The sequence below is a fragment of the Capra hircus genome, chromosome 8 (genome assembly GCF_001704415.2).
Source record: "Capra hircus breed San Clemente chromosome 8, ASM170441v1, whole genome shotgun sequence".
NCBI lineage: Eukaryota > Metazoa > Chordata > Mammalia > Artiodactyla > Bovidae > Capra > Capra hircus.
Genome location: NC_030815.1, coordinates 102,243,925 through 102,262,546, shown reverse-complemented (window position 1 = coordinate 102,262,546; position 18,622 = coordinate 102,243,925). Strand labels below are relative to the sequence as shown.

General features: G+C 46.6%; 1 protein-coding gene and 1 pseudogene across 2 annotated transcripts; both read left to right on the top strand.

Moving 5' to 3' along the window:
* On the top strand, positions 3,038-4,357 carry LOC102176606 (annotated as a pseudogene).
* Positions 8,563-16,991, top strand: RNF183 (ring finger protein 183). 2 transcript variants are annotated; one of them, XM_018052622.1, is made up of 2 exons: positions 8,563-9,262; positions 15,956-16,991. In XM_018052622.1, the coding sequence occupies exons 1-2, from the start codon at positions 9,140-9,142 to the stop codon at positions 16,556-16,558; spliced, it is 726 nt and encodes a 241-aa protein (XP_017908111.1). In that variant the 5' UTR covers positions 8,563-9,139; the 3' UTR covers positions 16,559-16,991. The 2 variants fall into 2 exon arrangements, with proteins under 2 accessions (XP_017908111.1, XP_017908112.1); XM_018052623.1 differs by lacking the exon at positions 8,563-9,262 and adding an exon at positions 14,027-14,265.

Sequence of the window (18,622 nt, the reverse complement as noted above, 5' to 3'; positions counted from 1 at the left end):
TTACCATAGTCCCCCAAAGTCCCTTAAAATTCCCCCTCTATCTGTGCTCCCCTAATGAAATTTCTGGGCTAACTATTTGATTATCCTACTTTGTCCCTATCAAAAGTAATACATATTTATTAATAAAAGTTTAAAAAATATAGATAAGAAAATGACAATACCAGTAAGCCTAGCACACAGAGATAACCATTGTGACATTTTGTCTCATGGCCTTCAGCCTGTACAAGTTTTGTCAAAGTCTGACTCACACATACAATATTTTGTAAACTGCTTTGCCCCCTCCATTTATAGTATATTGTGATCATTTTCACAAGTCAATAAAAATTCTTCCACAATACCATTTTATTTTATTTTATTTTTTTACTTTAAAATTATTCTTATTTTTTATTGGCATTTTCTTTTTTTTTAATTTTTATTTTTACTTTATTTTACTTTACAATACTGTATTGGTTTTGCCATACATGGACATGAATCCACCACGGGTGTACATGCATTCCCAAACATGAACCCCCCTCCCACCTCCCTCCCCATACCATCTCTCTGGGTCATCACCATGCACCAGCCCCAAGCATGCTGTATCCTGCGTCGGACATAGACTGGCAATTCGATTCTTACATGATAGTATACATGTTTCAATGCCATTCTCCCAAATCATCCCACCCTCTCCCTCTCCCTCTGAGTCCAAAAGTCCGTTATACACATCTATACAATATCATTTTAAATGATTGTATAGTTTTCCACTTCACTGATGTCCTATACTTGGCTCTATTTTTTTTTAAATTAATTTGTAGTTAAAACTGCAATGAACATCCTCACTGAACCAAAAGATATAGGTATATTCCAATTGTGACTGATTTGGATGTGTCTGTATCACACTAGCTGGGTGTACAGTTCAACTCAGTTCTGATGCTACCTGGCTGGAGAAAGCATCAGATCCCAAAGCTTATAGGTTCAGTGTCACGAGACTGCCTCCCCTCCACACACACTTCAGATATCAATTGAAAGCCCACGTAGTTCCTTGTGCTTCTGACCAATTGGCGATAGATCAGAGGTTCCCATGACCCCATCTTGGGTTTGATTAATTTGCTAGAGCAACTCACAGGACTGAGAAATATTTGCTTCCATTTACCTTATATAGGTAATTATAAGGTAGCATATTATAAAGGATATTATGAAGGATATAGATGAGCATATGTATGTCTAGTCAAAGCTATGGTTTTTCTAGTAGTCATGTACAGATGTGAGAGTTGGACCATAAAGAATGCTGAGGCCAAAGAATTGATCCTTTCAAACTTTGGTGCTGGAGAAGACCCCTGAGAGTCCCTTGGACAGCAAGGAGATCAAATCAGTCAATCCTAAAGGAAATCAACCCTGAATATTCATTGAAAGGACTGACTGCTAAAGCTGCAGCTTCAATATTTTGGCCACCTGATGCAAAGAGCCAACTCATTGGAAAAGACCTTCATGCTGGGAAAGACTGAGGGCAAGAGGAGAAGGAGGGTGACAGAGGATGAGATGGTTGGATGGCATCACTGACTCAATGAACAGAAATTCGAGCAAACTCTGGGAGATAGTGAAGGACAGGGAAACCTGGCATTCTACAGTCCATTTATTTAGTCACAAAGTCGGATACAACTTAGCGAGTGAGTGACAACAACAGATGGACAGCCAGATGGAGGAGATGTGTAGGACAAGGTAAGAGGGAAGGGCTGTGGAACTCACATGGGCTCTCGAGGCACACCATTCTCCTAGCGCTTGATGTGTTCAGCAGTCCAGAAGCTCTCTGAACTCTATCCTTTTGGATTTTTATGAGGCCCCATTACACAGCCATGATTAATTAAATCATTGGCCATTGCTGATGGAACTTAATCTCTAGCTCCTTTCCCCTCCCAGGAGGTGGAGGGTTAAAGTTAGGATTGTAAGGACCAGACTGAAAACTCAGACACAAAATCATAAGATTGATTCCCTTGGCAAGCAGCCGCCATTCTTAGGTTATCTTGTATTTTGAAAGTTACCTCATTAACATAACAAAGACACCTTTATTGTTCTCAATCACTTAGGACATTCCAAGGGTTTTAGGAATCTGCACCAGGAACACAATGAAAGCCAAATATACAGTTCTTACTATAAGTCACAATATGACACATATCTTTTGCAGGAAATTATATTATTATGTCAAATTGTATAAACTTCATGGTTTGCAAGAGTTGCCAAACCGGAAAGCATGGCTTCCAAACTTTCAAATACAAACCAGGTCTTCTGGGCTTAATCAGTGTTTTGAATTCTCACTAAACTTAGTTAACCAGAAATGGAAAGTAGGGCATTCCAGGGCTGAAAGGGAATTCCAGGCCACCAGGTCAGGCCGTGAGACATCCCTGTTTCCTGATCAGACAGAGGAAAAATGCTTCCCAAAGAACACAACTATTTTCCAGACAATTCTAGACTTATCTAAATACTGCAATCATTTTGGCGTTTATTTTTCCATCCAATGTTTATATATTTAAAATGAAGGGATTGGGGGAATTCCCTGGGGTCCAGTGGTTAGGACTCCAAGCATCCACTGCAGGGAGCCCAGGTTCTATCCCTGGCAAGGGAACTAAGATCCTGCGTGCCTTGAGGCACAGCCAAAAATGAAGACAAGGGGTTAGATCAAGAAGGGAATGGCTGGGCAGCTCGTCACTCAGTGGTGGTGGTGGTAAAGGGGACGGCTTTAGCTTTGGCCTGTGTCTATAGTAGACCCATGGGGGTGATAGTTGATCCCCAACTGCAAGGAGATCCAACCAGTCAATCCTAAAGGAAATCAGTCCTGAATGTTCACTGAAAGACTAATGCTAAAGTTGAAACTCCAATACTTTGGCCACCTGATGTGAAGAACTGACTCATTGGAAGACACCCTGATGCTGGGAAAGATTGAAGGCAGGAGGAGAAGGGGACGGCAGAGGACTGAGACGGTTGGATGGCATCACCGACTCCATGGACATGAGTTTGAGAAAGCTCCAGGAGCTGATGATGGACAGAAAAGCCTGGCAAGCTACAATCCATGGGGTTGCAAAGAGATGGACATGACTGAGCGACTGAGCAGAACAGAACTGAGCATCCAACTTCTTGCCCAGGACAGAGCTCGAGTGTATGACACCGCAGGAACTGACTTCAGTGCCCTGATAGGCTGTCCCTGTATCTCTCAACATGGGGCAGGGGTCTCCTCTGGTTTGAGAATGGCTACCCTTCAAGATGAGCCAGTTGCTGAGATTGGTGTTGGTGCCCATGGGATGGAATGCAAGGCTGACGATCCCCACAGTGGCCACTTTGTGGCCCTCAAGAGCATATGAGTGCCCTGGAGGGGGCCTACTGGACACCTGTGCCAGCCTGAACTGATCGGGAGACCAAAGTGATCCTGATGTGTGAGTATGTGGACCGAGACCTGTGGTCCAGGACAAGGCACCCCACCAGGTGTACCCGTGGAGACCATCAAGGGTGTGAGGCACCAGTTTCTAAGAGGCCTAGATTTCCTTCATGCCCACTTCTTCATTCACCAAGACCTGAAGCAGAGAACATTCAAGTGACAAGTGGTGGAACAGTCAAGCTGGCTGACTTTGGCCTGGCCAGAATCTGCCCTTTCCATCTGGCACTTACCTCTGTACTTGTTACACTCTGGTACCCTGAATTCCAGAAGTTCCTTTACTGTCTACATATGCAACACCTGTGGACATGGGGAACGCTGGCCGTATCTCTGCAGAGATGTTTCCTCAAAGGCCTCTCTTCTGTGGAACCTCTGAAGCTGACCAGTTGGGTAAAATCTTTGACCTGACTGGACTGCCCCCAGAGGAGGACAAGCCCTGAGAAGTGTCTCTGCCCCATGGAGCCCTTTCCCCCAGAGGGCCTCGAGCCCCTAGTCGCTGGTACCTGAGGCTGAGGAGTCTGGAGCACAGCTATTCCAGAGATGCCAGAGATGCTGACTTTTAACCCACACCAGCGAATCTCTGACTTCCGAGTCCAGAGGCACTCTTATCTGCACGGTGACCCAGGGTGAGCAATGGGAATGGTTGCATCAGAACCAAGAGAGGAAACACTGACATTTCCCTTCCTTCGAATCCTGGAGTGTGACCTCTGCCTCGGTCTCTGAGGCTTGCAAAGACTGGAGACTGGAGACTTCCTCCAGTTTTTAATAGAGACTATTTTGCTGCCTTAATGACATTCCCCTCTAACCCCTCCTTTAAAAAAAAAAAAATTTAACCTAATTTTATTCATGCTTGCCTTGGGACAGAGAATAGATCTTTCAGTAAAAACATATAGTAAAAATAAAATATGTCTTATCATGTACAACTTTTAAACTACAGTAATGATGTACCTTAATTACTTCCAGGCATACAAGTTTAACATTACAGTTTTCTTGTTTCTGTTTTTTAATAAACACAATTAAGACTTCTAGGAACATTGTGTAATAAAGTACTAATCATTCTTAATTTTTCTTTGCAGATAGATCAAGCACCTCCAAAATACAGATTCCTATACACAGCGAAACTTAAAAGCTCAACATTCAGAAAACTAAGATGATGGCATCTGGTCCCATCACTTCATGGCAAATAGATGGGGAAACAGTAGAAACAATGACAGACTTTATATTTGGGGCTCCAAAATCACTGCAGATGGTGACTGTAGCCATGAAATTAAAAGACGCTTACTCCTTGGAAGAAAAGTTATGACCAACCTAGAGAGCATATTAAAAAGCAAGACATTACTTTATCAGCAAAGGTCTGTCTACTCAGAGCTATGGTTTTTCCAGTGGTCATGCATGGATGTGAGAGTTGGACTATAAAGAAACCTGAGTGCTGAAGAATTGATGCTTTTGAACTGTGATGTTGGAAAAGACTCTTGAGAGTCCCTTGGACAGCAAGGAGATCCAACCAGTCCGTCCTAAAGGAAATTGGTCCTGAATATTCATTGAAAGGACTGATGCTGAGGCTGAAACTCCAGTATTTTGGCCGCCTGATGCGAAGAACTGACTAGAAAAGACACTGATGCTGGGAAAGAACGAAGGCAGGAGGAGAAGGGGACGACAGAGGATGAGATGGTTGGATGGCATCACCGACTCAATGGACATTGAGTTTGAGTAAACTCCGGGAGCTGGTGATGGACAGGGAGGCCTGGCATGCGGCAGTCCATGGGGTCACAAAGAGTCGGACACAACTGAGTGACTGAACTGAACTGATACACAGTGAGTGCTTTCAGTTCAGTTCAGTTCAGTTCAGTCGCTCAGTTGTGTCCAACTCTTTGCGACCCCATGAATCACAGCACACCAGGCCTCCCTGTCCATCACCAACTCCTGGAGTTCACTCAGACTGGCGTCCATCGAGTCAGTGATGCCATCCAGCCATCTCATCCTCTGTCGTCCCCTTCTCCTCCTGCCCCCAATCCCTCCCAACATCAGAGTCTTTTCCAATGAGTCAACTCTTCGCATGAGGTGGCCAAAGTACTGGAGTTTCAGCTTCAGCATCATTCCCTCCAAAAAAATCCCATGTCCTTTAGAATGGACTAGTTGGATCTCCTTGCAGTCCAAGGGACTCTCAAGAGTCTTCTCCAATACCACAGTTCAAAAGCATCAATTCTTCAGCTCTCAGCTTTCTTCACAGTCCAACTCTCACATCCATACATGACTACTGGAGAAACCATAGCCTTGACTAGACAGATCTTTGTTGGCAAAGTAATGTCTCTGCTTTGGAATATGCCATCTAGGTTGGTCATAACTTTTCTTCCAAGGAGTAAGCATCTTTTAATTTCATGGCTGCAGTCACCATCTGCAGTGATTTTGGAGCCCAAAAAGATAAAGTCTGACACTGTATCCACTGTTTCCCCATCAAGACTAATACTTAAGTAAATTAAGTACATGGACAGCCTTAGGATAAGTTGACATTATATATTCAGCTAAACAGGCAACAAACCATAGAGCCAAATGGAAAAAAAAAGTGTATTTGCAAATAAAATTCAAAAGCTAACTTTTTACAATGAAGTACAGAAGATATACTGACTTGCTAAAAAAATAAGATGTGATATAGTAACACTTCACTATAAAGAATGCATACCAGAACATTTTTACATGGTGAGTGAAAGTTATTAAGAATATTTTACTACAATAAACGCTGGCTAAATAGAACCACCTCCCCTTTGGAGGCCTATCCTTCTGCCCCTGTGTGTCCTTACACCAAGGGGGGTGTCTCTCTTGTTCCCTCCTTCACTATACCTTGATACTCGGATCCTTTGTTATACAGGAAAAACAAAACAAAGGAAAAAAAAAAAAGGAATGATTAAGTAATTTCTGGTACAGTCATTCAATGAGATCCAGTACAGCCATTAAAAAACTGAAGGGGCTTCCCTTCGGCTCAGTGGTAAGGAATGTCTCCTGCCTATGCAGGAGACACAGGTTTGATCCCTGGTCTGGGCAGATCCCACATACCACAGAGCAAGGAAGCCTGAGTGCCTCGACTACTGAGGCCCAAGTGCCCTAGAGGCTGTGCTCTGCAACGAGAGAAGCCAGTGCAACGAGCAGCCTGCACAGCACAACAGGAGAGCGGCCCCTGCTTGCCGCAACTAGAGGAAAGCCCATGCAGCAGCAAAGACCCACAGCAGCCAACACACAAATAAATAAAATTTTTTTTAAAAAAGGAAAAAACTCTTTATACACTAATACAGAATGATATCTCAGATACATCATTAAACGAAAAAAGCAAGATGTAAAAACGTGTACCATATGCACATTTGTATAAAAGGGAGGAAAAGAAATACATGGACATTCTAACATAGGAGTTTTGCTTGTGTGTTCATAAAGCATCTTGGAAAAGATACTCAAGAAACTGATAGTATAATATGCTAATTTTTAGGGAAATTAGGTAGCTGAGAGAAAAACATTTCCATTGCCAAATCAGACCTCTCATTGTGCTGAATACATGAATGTGTCACCTATTCTAAAATAAAAATTGTAAAACACAAATTAAGGGGACTAGGGCATTTGATTACATCACCAAATACTTTCATTTCTGTTTTTTTTTTTTTTCCTCTTTTTTCTCCAAACCCCAATTTAAAGGATCTGTAAAGGAACGGATCCCTACAGTCCATGGGGTCTCAAAGATTTGGACGTGACTTAGCGACTGAATAACAAAAACAAAAAAGAATAAAAGAAGAATAGGAGAAGGAACAAAAAGAGGTTGTATGAACATGATTTGGGCAGAGAATGAGGCAACAGCAGAGATTTCAGGCTGCACTTCCAGTCCCAGCTCTTTCATTTGTTTCTCCTGAGCGCTTGGGCAAACAAATCCCTTAGAGCTTCTGATCCCTTACCTGTGGAAGAGTAAGCATGAGTCACTGATGTTCTGTTTCCTATATTGTGCCTTGTGGGAATACTGGGATGATTCACTGTCAACAATCAGAAGGATTTAATAAAGTACATAGACTGCTAGTATTACTTTTAATAATAGTAGCATTTTAAGCTATTAGTAATTCAGTCTCAGTCTGATAGGGAAAATAGCAGTATCTTATTTAAATTTGAATTTCTCTAATTATAAATGGGGCTTCCCTTGTGTCTCAGCTGGTAAAGAATCTGCCTGCATTGCGGGAGACCTGGGTTCAATCCCTGGATTGGGAAGATCCCCTGAACAAGGAAAAGGCTACCCACTCCGGTATTCTGTCCTGGAGAATTCCATGAACTATAAATGAAGAGAGTACGAAAGCTGGTTTGAAACTCAACATTCAAAAAATGAAGATCATGGCATCTGGTCCCATCACTTCATGGCAAATAGATGGGGAAACAATGAAAACAGTGACAGACTTTATTTTCCTGGGCTCCAAAATCACTGCAGATAGTAACTGCAGCCATGAAATTAAAAGACACTTGCTTCTTGGAAGAAAAGTTATGACCAACCTAGACAGCATACTAAAAAGCAGGAGCATTACTTTGTGAACAAAGGTCCGTCTAGTCAAAGCTGTGGTTTTTCCAGTAGTCATGTATGGGTGTGAAAGGTGGACCATAAAGCTGAGCACTAAAGAACTGATGCTTTTGAACTATGGGGTTGGAAAAGACTCTTGAGAGTCTGTTGGACTGCAAGAAGATCAACCAGTCAATCCTAAAGGAAATCAGTCCTGAATATTCACTGGAAGGACTGATGCTGAAGCTGAAGCTCCAATACTTTGGCCAGCTGATCCAAAGAGCCGACTCATTAGAAAAGACCCTGATGCTGGGAAAGATTGAAAACAGGAGGAGAAGGGTTCGACAGAGGACAAGATGGTTGGATGGCATCACCAACTCAACGGACATGAGTTTGAACAAACTCCAGGAGATGGTGAAGGACAGGGAAGCCTGGCATGCTGCAGTCCATGGGGTCGCAAAGAGTCACACATGATTTAGCAACTGAACAACAGCAACAATTATAAGAGGTTGAATAATTACATGTCTATTCCATTTGTATTTCTTTTTCTTTGATGTGCCTGATCATTTATAATAGTTAAGATTTACTGCATGTTACTGTGTACCAGGCACTGTGTTATGATCTCTATCCAAATTATCTCATTTAACCTGCAGATCAAATGGGTAAAATTATTATGCTCGTTTGCAGCTGAGAAAACCAGTATTTAGAGAAGTCAATTTGCTCAAGTCTCCATCACTAGTAAGGAGAGTCCGGATTCTGATTGAGGACTTGACTCTGACCCAGAAATCTGACTTGATTGGGAACCCAGGCTCTTCAGGCTTTGGTTTCAAAGACTCTCCCCCTGATCATTTTCCTTTTGCATTATTTGCCTTTTCCTAATATTTTGCAAGAGCCCTTTGTAATTTGGTGGTAGGGCTCAGAGTAGGGGAGGATCTATCTGGGCCAAGGGGCAGAAGTGACTTCAAAGAAGCACCCTGCCTGGCCTTCAACTACCGCTAAGGTGGTGTGTCAGCCTAGGCGGTGCAGTCAGCCATGATGGCAGCAGACCAAGCTGTGTTCTGTGTTACAGAACACGGGTCTGCAAAGACAAGTGGACTTCAACCCCTTTAGAGAGAAAGCAAGAGTGACTCACAGGAGGAGGATGGAACCAGAGCTTTCAGGCTGTCCAAAGTCATCAGAGGGAAAGAAGAAAACATGAGCTGGCCAAGAGCTTCCTGAAGACCATGCAAATGAGGCCCGCCCACAGCTGCCTGGAAACCACGCGCCAGGAGCAGGCAGAGCCCAGAAAGCACGCTGCAGGACCGCTCAGCCGAGGAGGAGGAGGTGGAGGAGGCGCTGAGAAACAGGTAAGGAGTCAGGGAGGGTCGTGGAGGGAAGGGCCACAGAGCCCTGCGTTCTGGAGAGGCAGCTTGTCCCTGGGGTGAACACCGGCTTGGGAGGCAGGGCTGCTGGGATCATCTTTCAAGTTCAACCATTCTTTAGCTGTGAAGCCTTGGGCAAGTCAATTCACCTTTCTGAGTCTTGATATTCCCATCGATAAAATGAGTGTAAAAATGTCATGTTAACTACGCATTGAGCATCTGCTGTGCTTTGCTGGGCACATAATAGCCATTATCCATTCCTCACAACAAGCTCATGAGGTGGGCTCATTAGCCTCTATCATAGAGGAAAACAAAGCTCAGAGAGGTTAAGCCATTTGTCTAAGACCTCACAGCAAAGAAGTCTGGTTCTAAAACTACACACTTTCAACTCTTGATCCTGCTTTCTTCTGAGGGTGGTTTCACACAATCAAATGGTCTATGCAAAAAAAAAAAAAAAAACTGTAAAAGGCAATTTTACCATCAAAATGGGAGTCACTCCACTCAGACCCTGGCCAGAACTGATGCCCTTCGTAAACTGGGAAGTTCTATGAAAATGCTAGCTCTTCACCTCTTTCCTCTTTCCAAGTTGAAAGCAGACAGACAACTGATATTTGGCTGAGTGAGCAGGTCACAGACGGAGGTGATGTCTTGGGTGGTATTGGGATATCCCAACTTGAGAGTCAGTCCAAGTTGGATAAGTGGCCAGTCTCTCCTGTTTCCTGGAGACAGACTCTGAAACCACAGCCAAGGCCTGAGGGGACCATGGCCGATAAGGGCCCAGGTGCTGCTTCGACCATAATCATCCCTCCTCACAACCCTTAACAGATTTAGCCATGGAACTTCAGAAAACGGAAGTCTACCTTGTGGGGAAGGAAGTTCTTTAAGGGTAGTAATATAAGCTTAGCACAGTAAAGTTTGAATTTTCAGATAGAATCAAAAACAAGCCAACAAACTTACACTCTTAGCCGCAGAGATAACCACTGTTGACAGTGTTTGTTTTTCCATGCATTTTTCCCACTGCACACATATATTGGAAAATTAGATTGTACTGTAATATGGTTTTACTGCTGGTTCTTTTCACTAATGACATGTCATGAATGTATTTCCGTATCAATAGATGTTTTAGGACATTGTTTACAGGCTGCAGAACATCTCTTTGTATAGATGGAGAGAACTTATTTAATCAGTGTCCTACTATTGGATAATTAAGCAGTTTTCAATTTTTCACCATTAAAGCAGTGCTCAGATCTTTGCACAGGACCTGGATTGTTTACATAGTATAAATTTCCAATGAGGGGTACTGCTGAATCAAGGTTATATACATTTTAAGGTCTGCTTCTTCTGACACACTCTGGAATTCAGGGGCTTCTCAAAGCTCAATGCAGAAAGCTTCATGGCTTCAAAGTCAGCCTTTTTCAATTTTATTTTATTTTTGGTTGTAGTGGGTCTTCATTGCTTGGGGACTTTCCTCTTGTGGCAATCAGGGGCCGCTCTGTAGTTGCGGTGCCTGGGCTTCTCATTGTGGTGGCTTTTCTTGTTGCAGGGCGCAGGCTCCAGATAACAAGGGCTTCAGTAATTGCGGCACTTGGGCTCAGTTTCAGCTCCCAGGCTGTCGAGCACGGGGTCCGTAGTCGTGGCATGCTGGCTTAGGTACTCTGTGGCATGTGGAATCTTCCCGGACCAGGGACCGAACCTGCATCCCCTGCATTGGCAGGTGGATTCTTTACCACCGCCTGGAAGCCCTCAGTCTCCCTTGAGCCTTCCTCTCTCTCAAAGCCCTTTGCAGGGATAGTTCAACCACCTCATAGATAGTCTTTCCTGGGTGCCAGGTTCTGTCTAAGAACTTTACCCTCTGAGGCACCACCACTTTTAGCTTCCTTTTCAGAAGAAACGGAAGAACAGAGAGGTTAAGCAATTCAGCTGAAATCACAGCCCTAATAAGCAGTGGCTTGGAGATCAATAGCCTTGACAATCTGGTTCTAGAATCTCTGCTGTCCACTGCTTCTCAGAGAGTGCATTTGATCCCATCTCCAAAGATCTCTTTTACCCATCCCTTTGATCTTCTCCACCATCGCCTCACCTGCATCAAGTCCCACCATCCCAACGTGGACCACCGCTAGAGGGCCTATCTGGTCTTTCATTTCCACTCATGCCTTTCAGTCTGTCTTCTGCTCTGCAGCTGAAATGGTGTTTTAAAAATAGAAACAGGATCAGGTCAGCCCCCATTCCCCAGCGCCACTGGCAAGCATACACAGACATAGACTCAGTCCTAGAATAAAAAACCCAGATGCTTTCCCCAGCCTCCAGGGCAGTCTCTCTTAGGATTCTCCTCAGGATTCTTCCTAAGCCACTTTTCATTCTAGACCTGCCCACTACACCTCAGTTACCCAGCCTCCTTTCATTTCTTCAAAGCTGCTTCTCCTTAGAGTTTTGGCACAGGCTGTTCTCTTGAACTGGAATGCTCCTACTCCACTCTACAGGGTTGGATTCTTCTCATATCCCCTCTCTGGTAGTCTCATCTGAAGCAGCCAGTCCTCTAAGCTCACTTTCCTTTTTGTTTATAGCATTCGTTAAAATTGTGCGCTTATTTATTGCCCGTCACTCACTCATTAAATGTTTCCTTCCCTCACTAGACTCTAAATGTCGTGAGGTCAGAGACTAGGTCTATTTTGTTCCCTGTTATTTACTGAGTGTCTAGCACAGTGCCTGACCGGTGATGTTCAGTTCAGTTCAGTTCAGTCACTCAGTCATGTCCAGCTCTTTGCGACCCCATGGACCACAGCACGCCAGGCCTTCCTGTCCATCACCAACTCCCGGAGTTCACTCAGACTCATGTCCGTTGAGAGCTGTGATGAGCTCTCTTTAATTCAATGACTGCTGGACGGATGGACGAAAGACCCACAGGAGGAGGCATTCATTGGTCGGGATCTTTGGCAGACTATCCCAGCTTTGGCCAGAGCTGGTTAATCCTCCCCTGGCATGTCTTCCTCTTCCCTACATGAGGCAGTGGCAGAGGTCTAGGGTCTAGCAGGAAACCAGGAAATCATGGTTGAGAGCGTAAGCAGGTTTTGCTTCAGGTGCCATTTCAGTCAGGGTAGATGAGGTCATGTTTGGGGCACAAGGGAGACACATTGTCCCCAAATTCCACCCCCCCCGCCCCCGCACACTTCCTGGATTCCTACCATGAGAGGAATATTTATGGCTGCTAGAACTCTCCTGCTGCTGCTGCTGCTGCTGCTAAGTCGCTTCAGTCGTGTCCGACTCTGTGCGACCCCATAGACGGCAGCCCACCAGGCTCCCCCATCCCTGGGATTCTCCAGGCAAGAACACTGGAGTGGGTTGCCATCTCCTTCATCAATGCATGAAAGTGAAAAGTGAAAGTGAAGTTGCTTAGTCGTGTCCGACTCTTCGCCATCCCATGGACTGCAGCCCACCAGGCTCCTCCGTCCATGGGATTTTCCAGGCAAGAGTGCTGGAGTGGGGTGCCATCGCCTTCTCCAAGAACTCTCCTAGTGAAATGCAAACTCCCACTATCCAGTCAGTAACACATATCCAGCAGGTGAACCGAATGGTGGGTTTTGTCTCTCTGACTGCAGCATGGTGGTGGCCTAGAAGTCCCGAGGTCACCAGTGCGTGACCCTGGCGGTGGTTTAGTCGCAAGTCATGTCTGACTCCTTACAACCCCATGGACTGTAGCCCATCAGGCTCCTCTGTCCATGGGATTCTCTAGGCAAGAATACTGGAGTGGGTTGCCATTTCCTTCTCCAGAAGGTCTTCCTGACCCAGGGATTGAACCTGGGTCTCCTGCATTGCAGGCAGGTCTCTACCCACTTAGCTGTGAGGGAAGCCCATGAGTGACGCTGGGGGAGACTGAAGGGCTCCCCAGGTGGCGATAGAGATAAAGAATCTGCCTGCCTATTCAGAAGACACAAGATACATGGGTTTGATCCCTGGGTTGGGAAGATTCCCTGGAGAAGGAAATGGCAGTCCAGTCCAGTATTCTTGCCTGGGGAAAATCATGGATAGAGGAACCTGGCGGGCTACAGTTCATAGGGTTGGACATGACTGAGCGTGCGGGCGCGCGCACACACACACGCGCACACACACACACACATCAGCAAAATGAGGGCTTAGGTTGGAGAAGAGGTTTTTAAACTTTTTTTTTTTCTCAGAAGCGCAACTCTTCAGCTTGTTCGAGTGATTAATATGAGGAAAGCCAAGTGTTTCTGGCTGAAATACAGAAGCAGGGCTGGAGCGCTGCTCCTCCTCCATGACTCCCTCTGAAGTCCCCAGGGTGGTGGGAGGGTCAAGTCTTGGACTCAACCCAGTAGTCAGTGCCTGCCGGCTGACCGTCTATGTTCTAAGAACAAAGGGGCAGCGAGGCCTGCATGTTCTGGGTGTAGTTCCTTGGGCCCATTAAGTGATCAGGAGGGCACTTGCTGAATCTGATATTGAGAGAATAGTCAGAGACTTTAGGCAGGGCAGCAAGTGAATTTCATAGCAATTGAAGGGCAGGGCTGGCAGCCCCTTTGTGTGAGAAGGAGGTTTCAGCCATTGTAGAAGAGAAATGAGGGCCCAGGAGAGAGGAAGCCCAGAAGGGTCATTTACCCTCTCTACAATCTAGAAAAAGGCAATTGCCACCCCTGCCTTTCCAGGCCAGGGAGCCCAGGCCTTGAGGAGACTGCCCACAATCTCGCAGACGCTTGGCTTCCAGGGCGCGTTGTTTGCCACGCCCCAGTGGAACGCTGGTCCCCCACCTCCCCACTTGCCACTCTGGCCTTCGCTGCAGGCAGGCGCGCTCCAGAGGCTGCAGGTTGGGCCACCTGGCAGCTGCAGGTGCTGCGTGTGCGCTGCCATGGAGACAGGCCCCGGGGTTGGTGGCGAGAAGGCAGTCTCCCAAGGCTTTGTGGATATTGGAGAGGAAAAGACTGGAGCCTCCGACCTTCCGGGTCAGTCTGCCTTACTACCCTAGTGCCAAGGGAGCCCAGGTGGGTGCTTTGGGGGTTTCTAGGACAAACGGATGGAGGAGGAGTCACGGGAGACCAGATCTTGGGAGAAGGCTCTGGAAGGGTTGATCTGGGGAGCCGGGGAGGGAGGAGCCTGTCCATGATTTCATGTCAAAGGGAAAAGCCTTCACAGAGGTCCCTTTGCCAGGCCAGCGTGGTGCCCTGCACAAACACTGGGTCCACGGATTGCGGGGATTGGCCCTGTAGCCCAAGGGGATGAGGAAGGGAGGGCCTGGCATCTGCCCCCAGAGGAGGGGTAGACCAGGTATCGGCAAAGCCCACCTCTGCCCTAGCCAGGGATGTGAGGTAGCAGGTAGGGAAATATTCATCCTCCAGGAAGATCCCCTGGGGGAAGGCATGGCAACCCACTCCAGTATTCTTGCTTGAAGAATCCCACGGATAGAGGAGCCTGGAGGGCCACTGTCCATGGGGTTGCAAAGAGTCCGACAGGACGGGAGTGACTTAGCACACCTAGCTCATGAAGCACTGTCTGCGGTTCCCCTGCCTCTCCCTGGAGTCCAGGAAACCAAGGGCAATCCCATACAGCACAGGAAACATTTTAATCCGCTTTCAAGGCCAGAGAGCTGTCTCCTTCAGCGTGAGCTCAATGATGCTGGGGTGGCTCAGGCCTTCGCCCAGCACAGGGGATGCTGCCAGAGCACCAGGCTTAGGAACCTGGTGATCTGGAACAATCACTTTTTTTTTTTATTAAATTATTGGCATATAGTTGATTTACAATGTTGTGTTAGTTTCAAGTGTACCGCAAAATGAGTCAGTTATATATATTCAGTTCAGTTCAGTCGCTCAGTTGTGCCCGACTCTTTGCAACCCCATGGACTGCAGCACGCCAGGCCTCCCTGTTCATCACCAGCTCCTGGAGTTACCCAAACTCATGTCCATTGAGTTGGTGATGCCATCCAGCCATCTCTTCCTCTGTCATCCCCTTCTCCTCCTGCTCTCAATCCCTCCCAGCATCAGGGTCTTTTCGAATGAGTCAGCTCATCTCATGAGGTGGCCAAAGTACTGAAGTTTCAGCTTCAACATCAGTCCTTCCAATGAACACCCAGGACTGATCTCCTTTAGGATGGACTGGTTGGGTCTCCTTGCAGTCCAAGGGACTCTCAAGAGTCTTCTCCAGCACCACAGTTCAAAAGCATCAATTCTTCAGTGCTCAGCTTTCTTTATAGTCCAACTCTCACATCCATATATGACCACTGGAAAAACCATAGCTTTGACTAGACGGACCTTTGTTGACAAAGTGATGTCTCTGCTTTTTAATATGCTGTCCAGGTTGGTCATAACTTTCCATGTATCCACTCTTTCTTACACTCTTTTCCTATATAGGTCATTACAGAGTACTGAGTAGAGTTCCCTGTGCTATACAGTAGGTCCTTACTAGTTATTTATTTTATATATAGTACTGTGTACATGTCAGTCCTGATCTCCCAATTTATCCCTCCCCCGCCTGCCCCCTAAGAACCACAGCTTGTTTCTATATCTATTTCAGTTTTATAGATAAGTTCATTTCACTTCATCTTTTTGAATGTAAGTTTCAGTTTCATCTGCGAAATAAATATGGATGATAATGCCTTTCAACAACCCTCAAGACACAGCCTGAGGCCAAGCACGGGCACGGAGACTAATGGGTGTTCCTTTGCTCCTTTTCTGCCAGGACGTCTCCTGTCAGACCCCCCCAGTGTCTGGCCTGAGGATGGCAGAACAGCAGGGCCGGGAGCCTGAGTGCCCTGTCTGCTGGAACCCCTTCAACAACACATTCCACACCCCCAAAGTGCTGGACTGCTGCCACTCCTTCTGCGTGGAATGCCTGGCGCACATCAGCCTGGCGACTCCGACGCGCCGCCTGCTGTGCCCGCTGTGCCGCCACCCCACCGTGCTGGCCTCCGGACAGCCTGTCACTGACTTGCCCACGGATACTGCTGTGCTCACCCTGCTCCGCCTGGAGCCCCACCACGTCATCCTGGAAGGCCACCAGCTCTGCCTCAAGAACCAGCCCAAGAGCCGCTACTTCCTGCGCCAGCCCCGGGTCTACACGCTGGACCTGGGCCCTGAGCCTGGGAGTCAGGCGGGGCACCCCCAGGACGTGGGCCCTGGCACCAGGCCAGTCCCCATCCCCAGCCGTTACTCTCTGCGGGAGTGTTTCCGCAACCCGCACTTCCGGATCTTTGCCTACACGATGGCGGTCATCCTCTGCGGCACCGTGTTGTTCATCTTCTCCATCTTTTGCACCAGACGATTTTTCTTGGGGGTGGGGTGAGCGTCTGTTCCAGACACCTTTCCTGGCAGCTGCTGGGTATGGGGACTGCGGAGCACCACTTGGGGTTGGTCTTCCCTCATAGTATTGTTCATTTTTACAATCCAGGGGTCCGCTAGGCTGTGCATCTGCTTCTAGCAAGAGTCCTACTATAATGAGAACCTCTGAAAGCTAACGGACTGGGGAAGATGTGAAGAGACCTCTGGGTGTGAACCGTGGGTCATGGAAGGGCAGAGAACAGACCTGTGATTACAGAGCCAGAAGCAAGTTGTGCCAAAAGGCTGGATGAGGGTACCCAGGAGCCTGTCCAGCCCAAATAGCAGGCTGCACTTCTTACTGGAGCTGCTTTGAACTCAGTTCACATTTGTTTGTTTGTTTGTTTTTTGAGTTGCTCTTTTTACTATTTGTTGCTAAAAAAATCTGGGAGTGAACTTCAGTCGGGAGCAAGTGTGTTTGTCTTCTTTCAGTTTTCTCTTTGGCTCTCTTGCAACCATTCCCGGTAAAAAGGGCTTGCATTCATTAATTTATTCACTTATTCAACAACCTGTTGGCTGGTCCTCTGTCAGAACTAGGGGGAGAGAAGGGTAGGATTAACCAGGAGTGGCAGAGTTCTTATCAGTAAGGAGGGCAGGCCCACTCAGTTGCTTCTTGTTCACGATGACCTCTTGTTAGTATGTGGTTTATGGAGTGTTAAGAGTATAAAAGTTTAAAGGGAAAAGAAACCAAAGTCAGTGGATCAAAAGAAATCTGGGATTTGGAGGAAAAGATTTTTATTCCTCCTGGTAGGTGCAGGGTAGAGTTCTGAGTCCCTTCCTTCAACCATTTAATTCCGGCCTTAAGAGGCCAGGCAGGGCACATCCATCATGGCACAGTGGGTAAGAAGCCGTCTGCCAGTGCAGGGGACACGCTTTCGGTCTCTGGTCGGGGAAGATACCACATGCCGAGGAGCAACTAAGCTGCAACTATGGAGGCTGCACGCCTATATCCTGAGCTTGGCAATAAGAGAAGCCACGGCAGTGAGAAGCCCCCGTTCACTGCAATAGAGCAAGGCCTCGCAAAGCAACGAAGACCCAGTGCAGGCAAAAATACATACAATTATGTTTTACAAAAAAAGAAGTAAGGCAGGGAATTCTCTGGCAGTCCAGTGGTTAGGACATTCGGAGTCCACTGCAAGGGAACTAAGGTTCCACATGTCATGAAGCGGAAAAAAGAGAAAAAGAGATAAGGCAGAAACTCTGGATAGAGTAAAAGCCTTAGCTCCCATCCCAAGCAGCACGGCCAGGGGACCCTGGTTTTTATCTTGTATCACAGCATCAAGGGACCAAGGGAAACTGGATAGAATTTGGCTGCTGCTTGACTGCCAGTGGCCACCTCTGCAGTATCTAAAACCCTGACTTCTGTTTCCCCACTTTTAATGCTACCTGGTGACTCAGGTCTCTGAAACGACCTCAAAGCAAATTAGAACACCATCACAAAACGGTAACATTTTGTTCTGGGGGGATGAATTTGTAGAATAAGCTTTCAGAGCCCGGAAACTGAGTTGATTTCCTTTGTTCTATATAACATTTTGTGAGTTTCATGAAGGTAGCTTCTATAAATTCTTAGCGTCTTGATGTATAAGATAGTCCCAAACTGCTAAGACATGCAGACTTTTAGCAACACCAAAGCCTTAAGCTCCACTGTGAAGGAAAAGTTCTCCATTACGAAATCAGAAAGCCGCCTTCATATCCTGCCAAGGGACTAACATCTACCTCTCGATTTGTGCCATCAGGTAATTACCCTACAGCTGGAACTCCACACTTCTCCCCACTGACTTCATTTCTATACACATTCTTGCTTCTTAACCTTGTGGCGGGTCAATTAGGCAATGAGCTCACGTTCTCAGAGCCATGAGGAACAGAGAGGAGCTGGGGGAGGCTCAGGAAGGAACACCCGCCTCTGTACTAGGGCCGACTGCTCCCGAGTTCAGGAGGTCTCACCCAAGTTTCACAGATGAAACTGAGGCTCCCCAAGTTCAGCTACCTTGTTCAAGGTCACCCAGGTAGCCTGTGGTGGAGGCCTTTCAGT

Coding starts and splice junctions, on each gene's coding strand:
- RNF183 (XM_018052622.1), top strand. CDS start 9,140: ATGCAAATGAGGCCCGCCCACAGCTGCCTGGAAACCACGCGCCAGGAG. Junction 9,263..15,955: donor GAGGAGGCGCTGAGAAACAG/GTAAGGAGTCAG, acceptor CTTTTCTGCCAG/GACGTCTCCTGTCAGACCCC.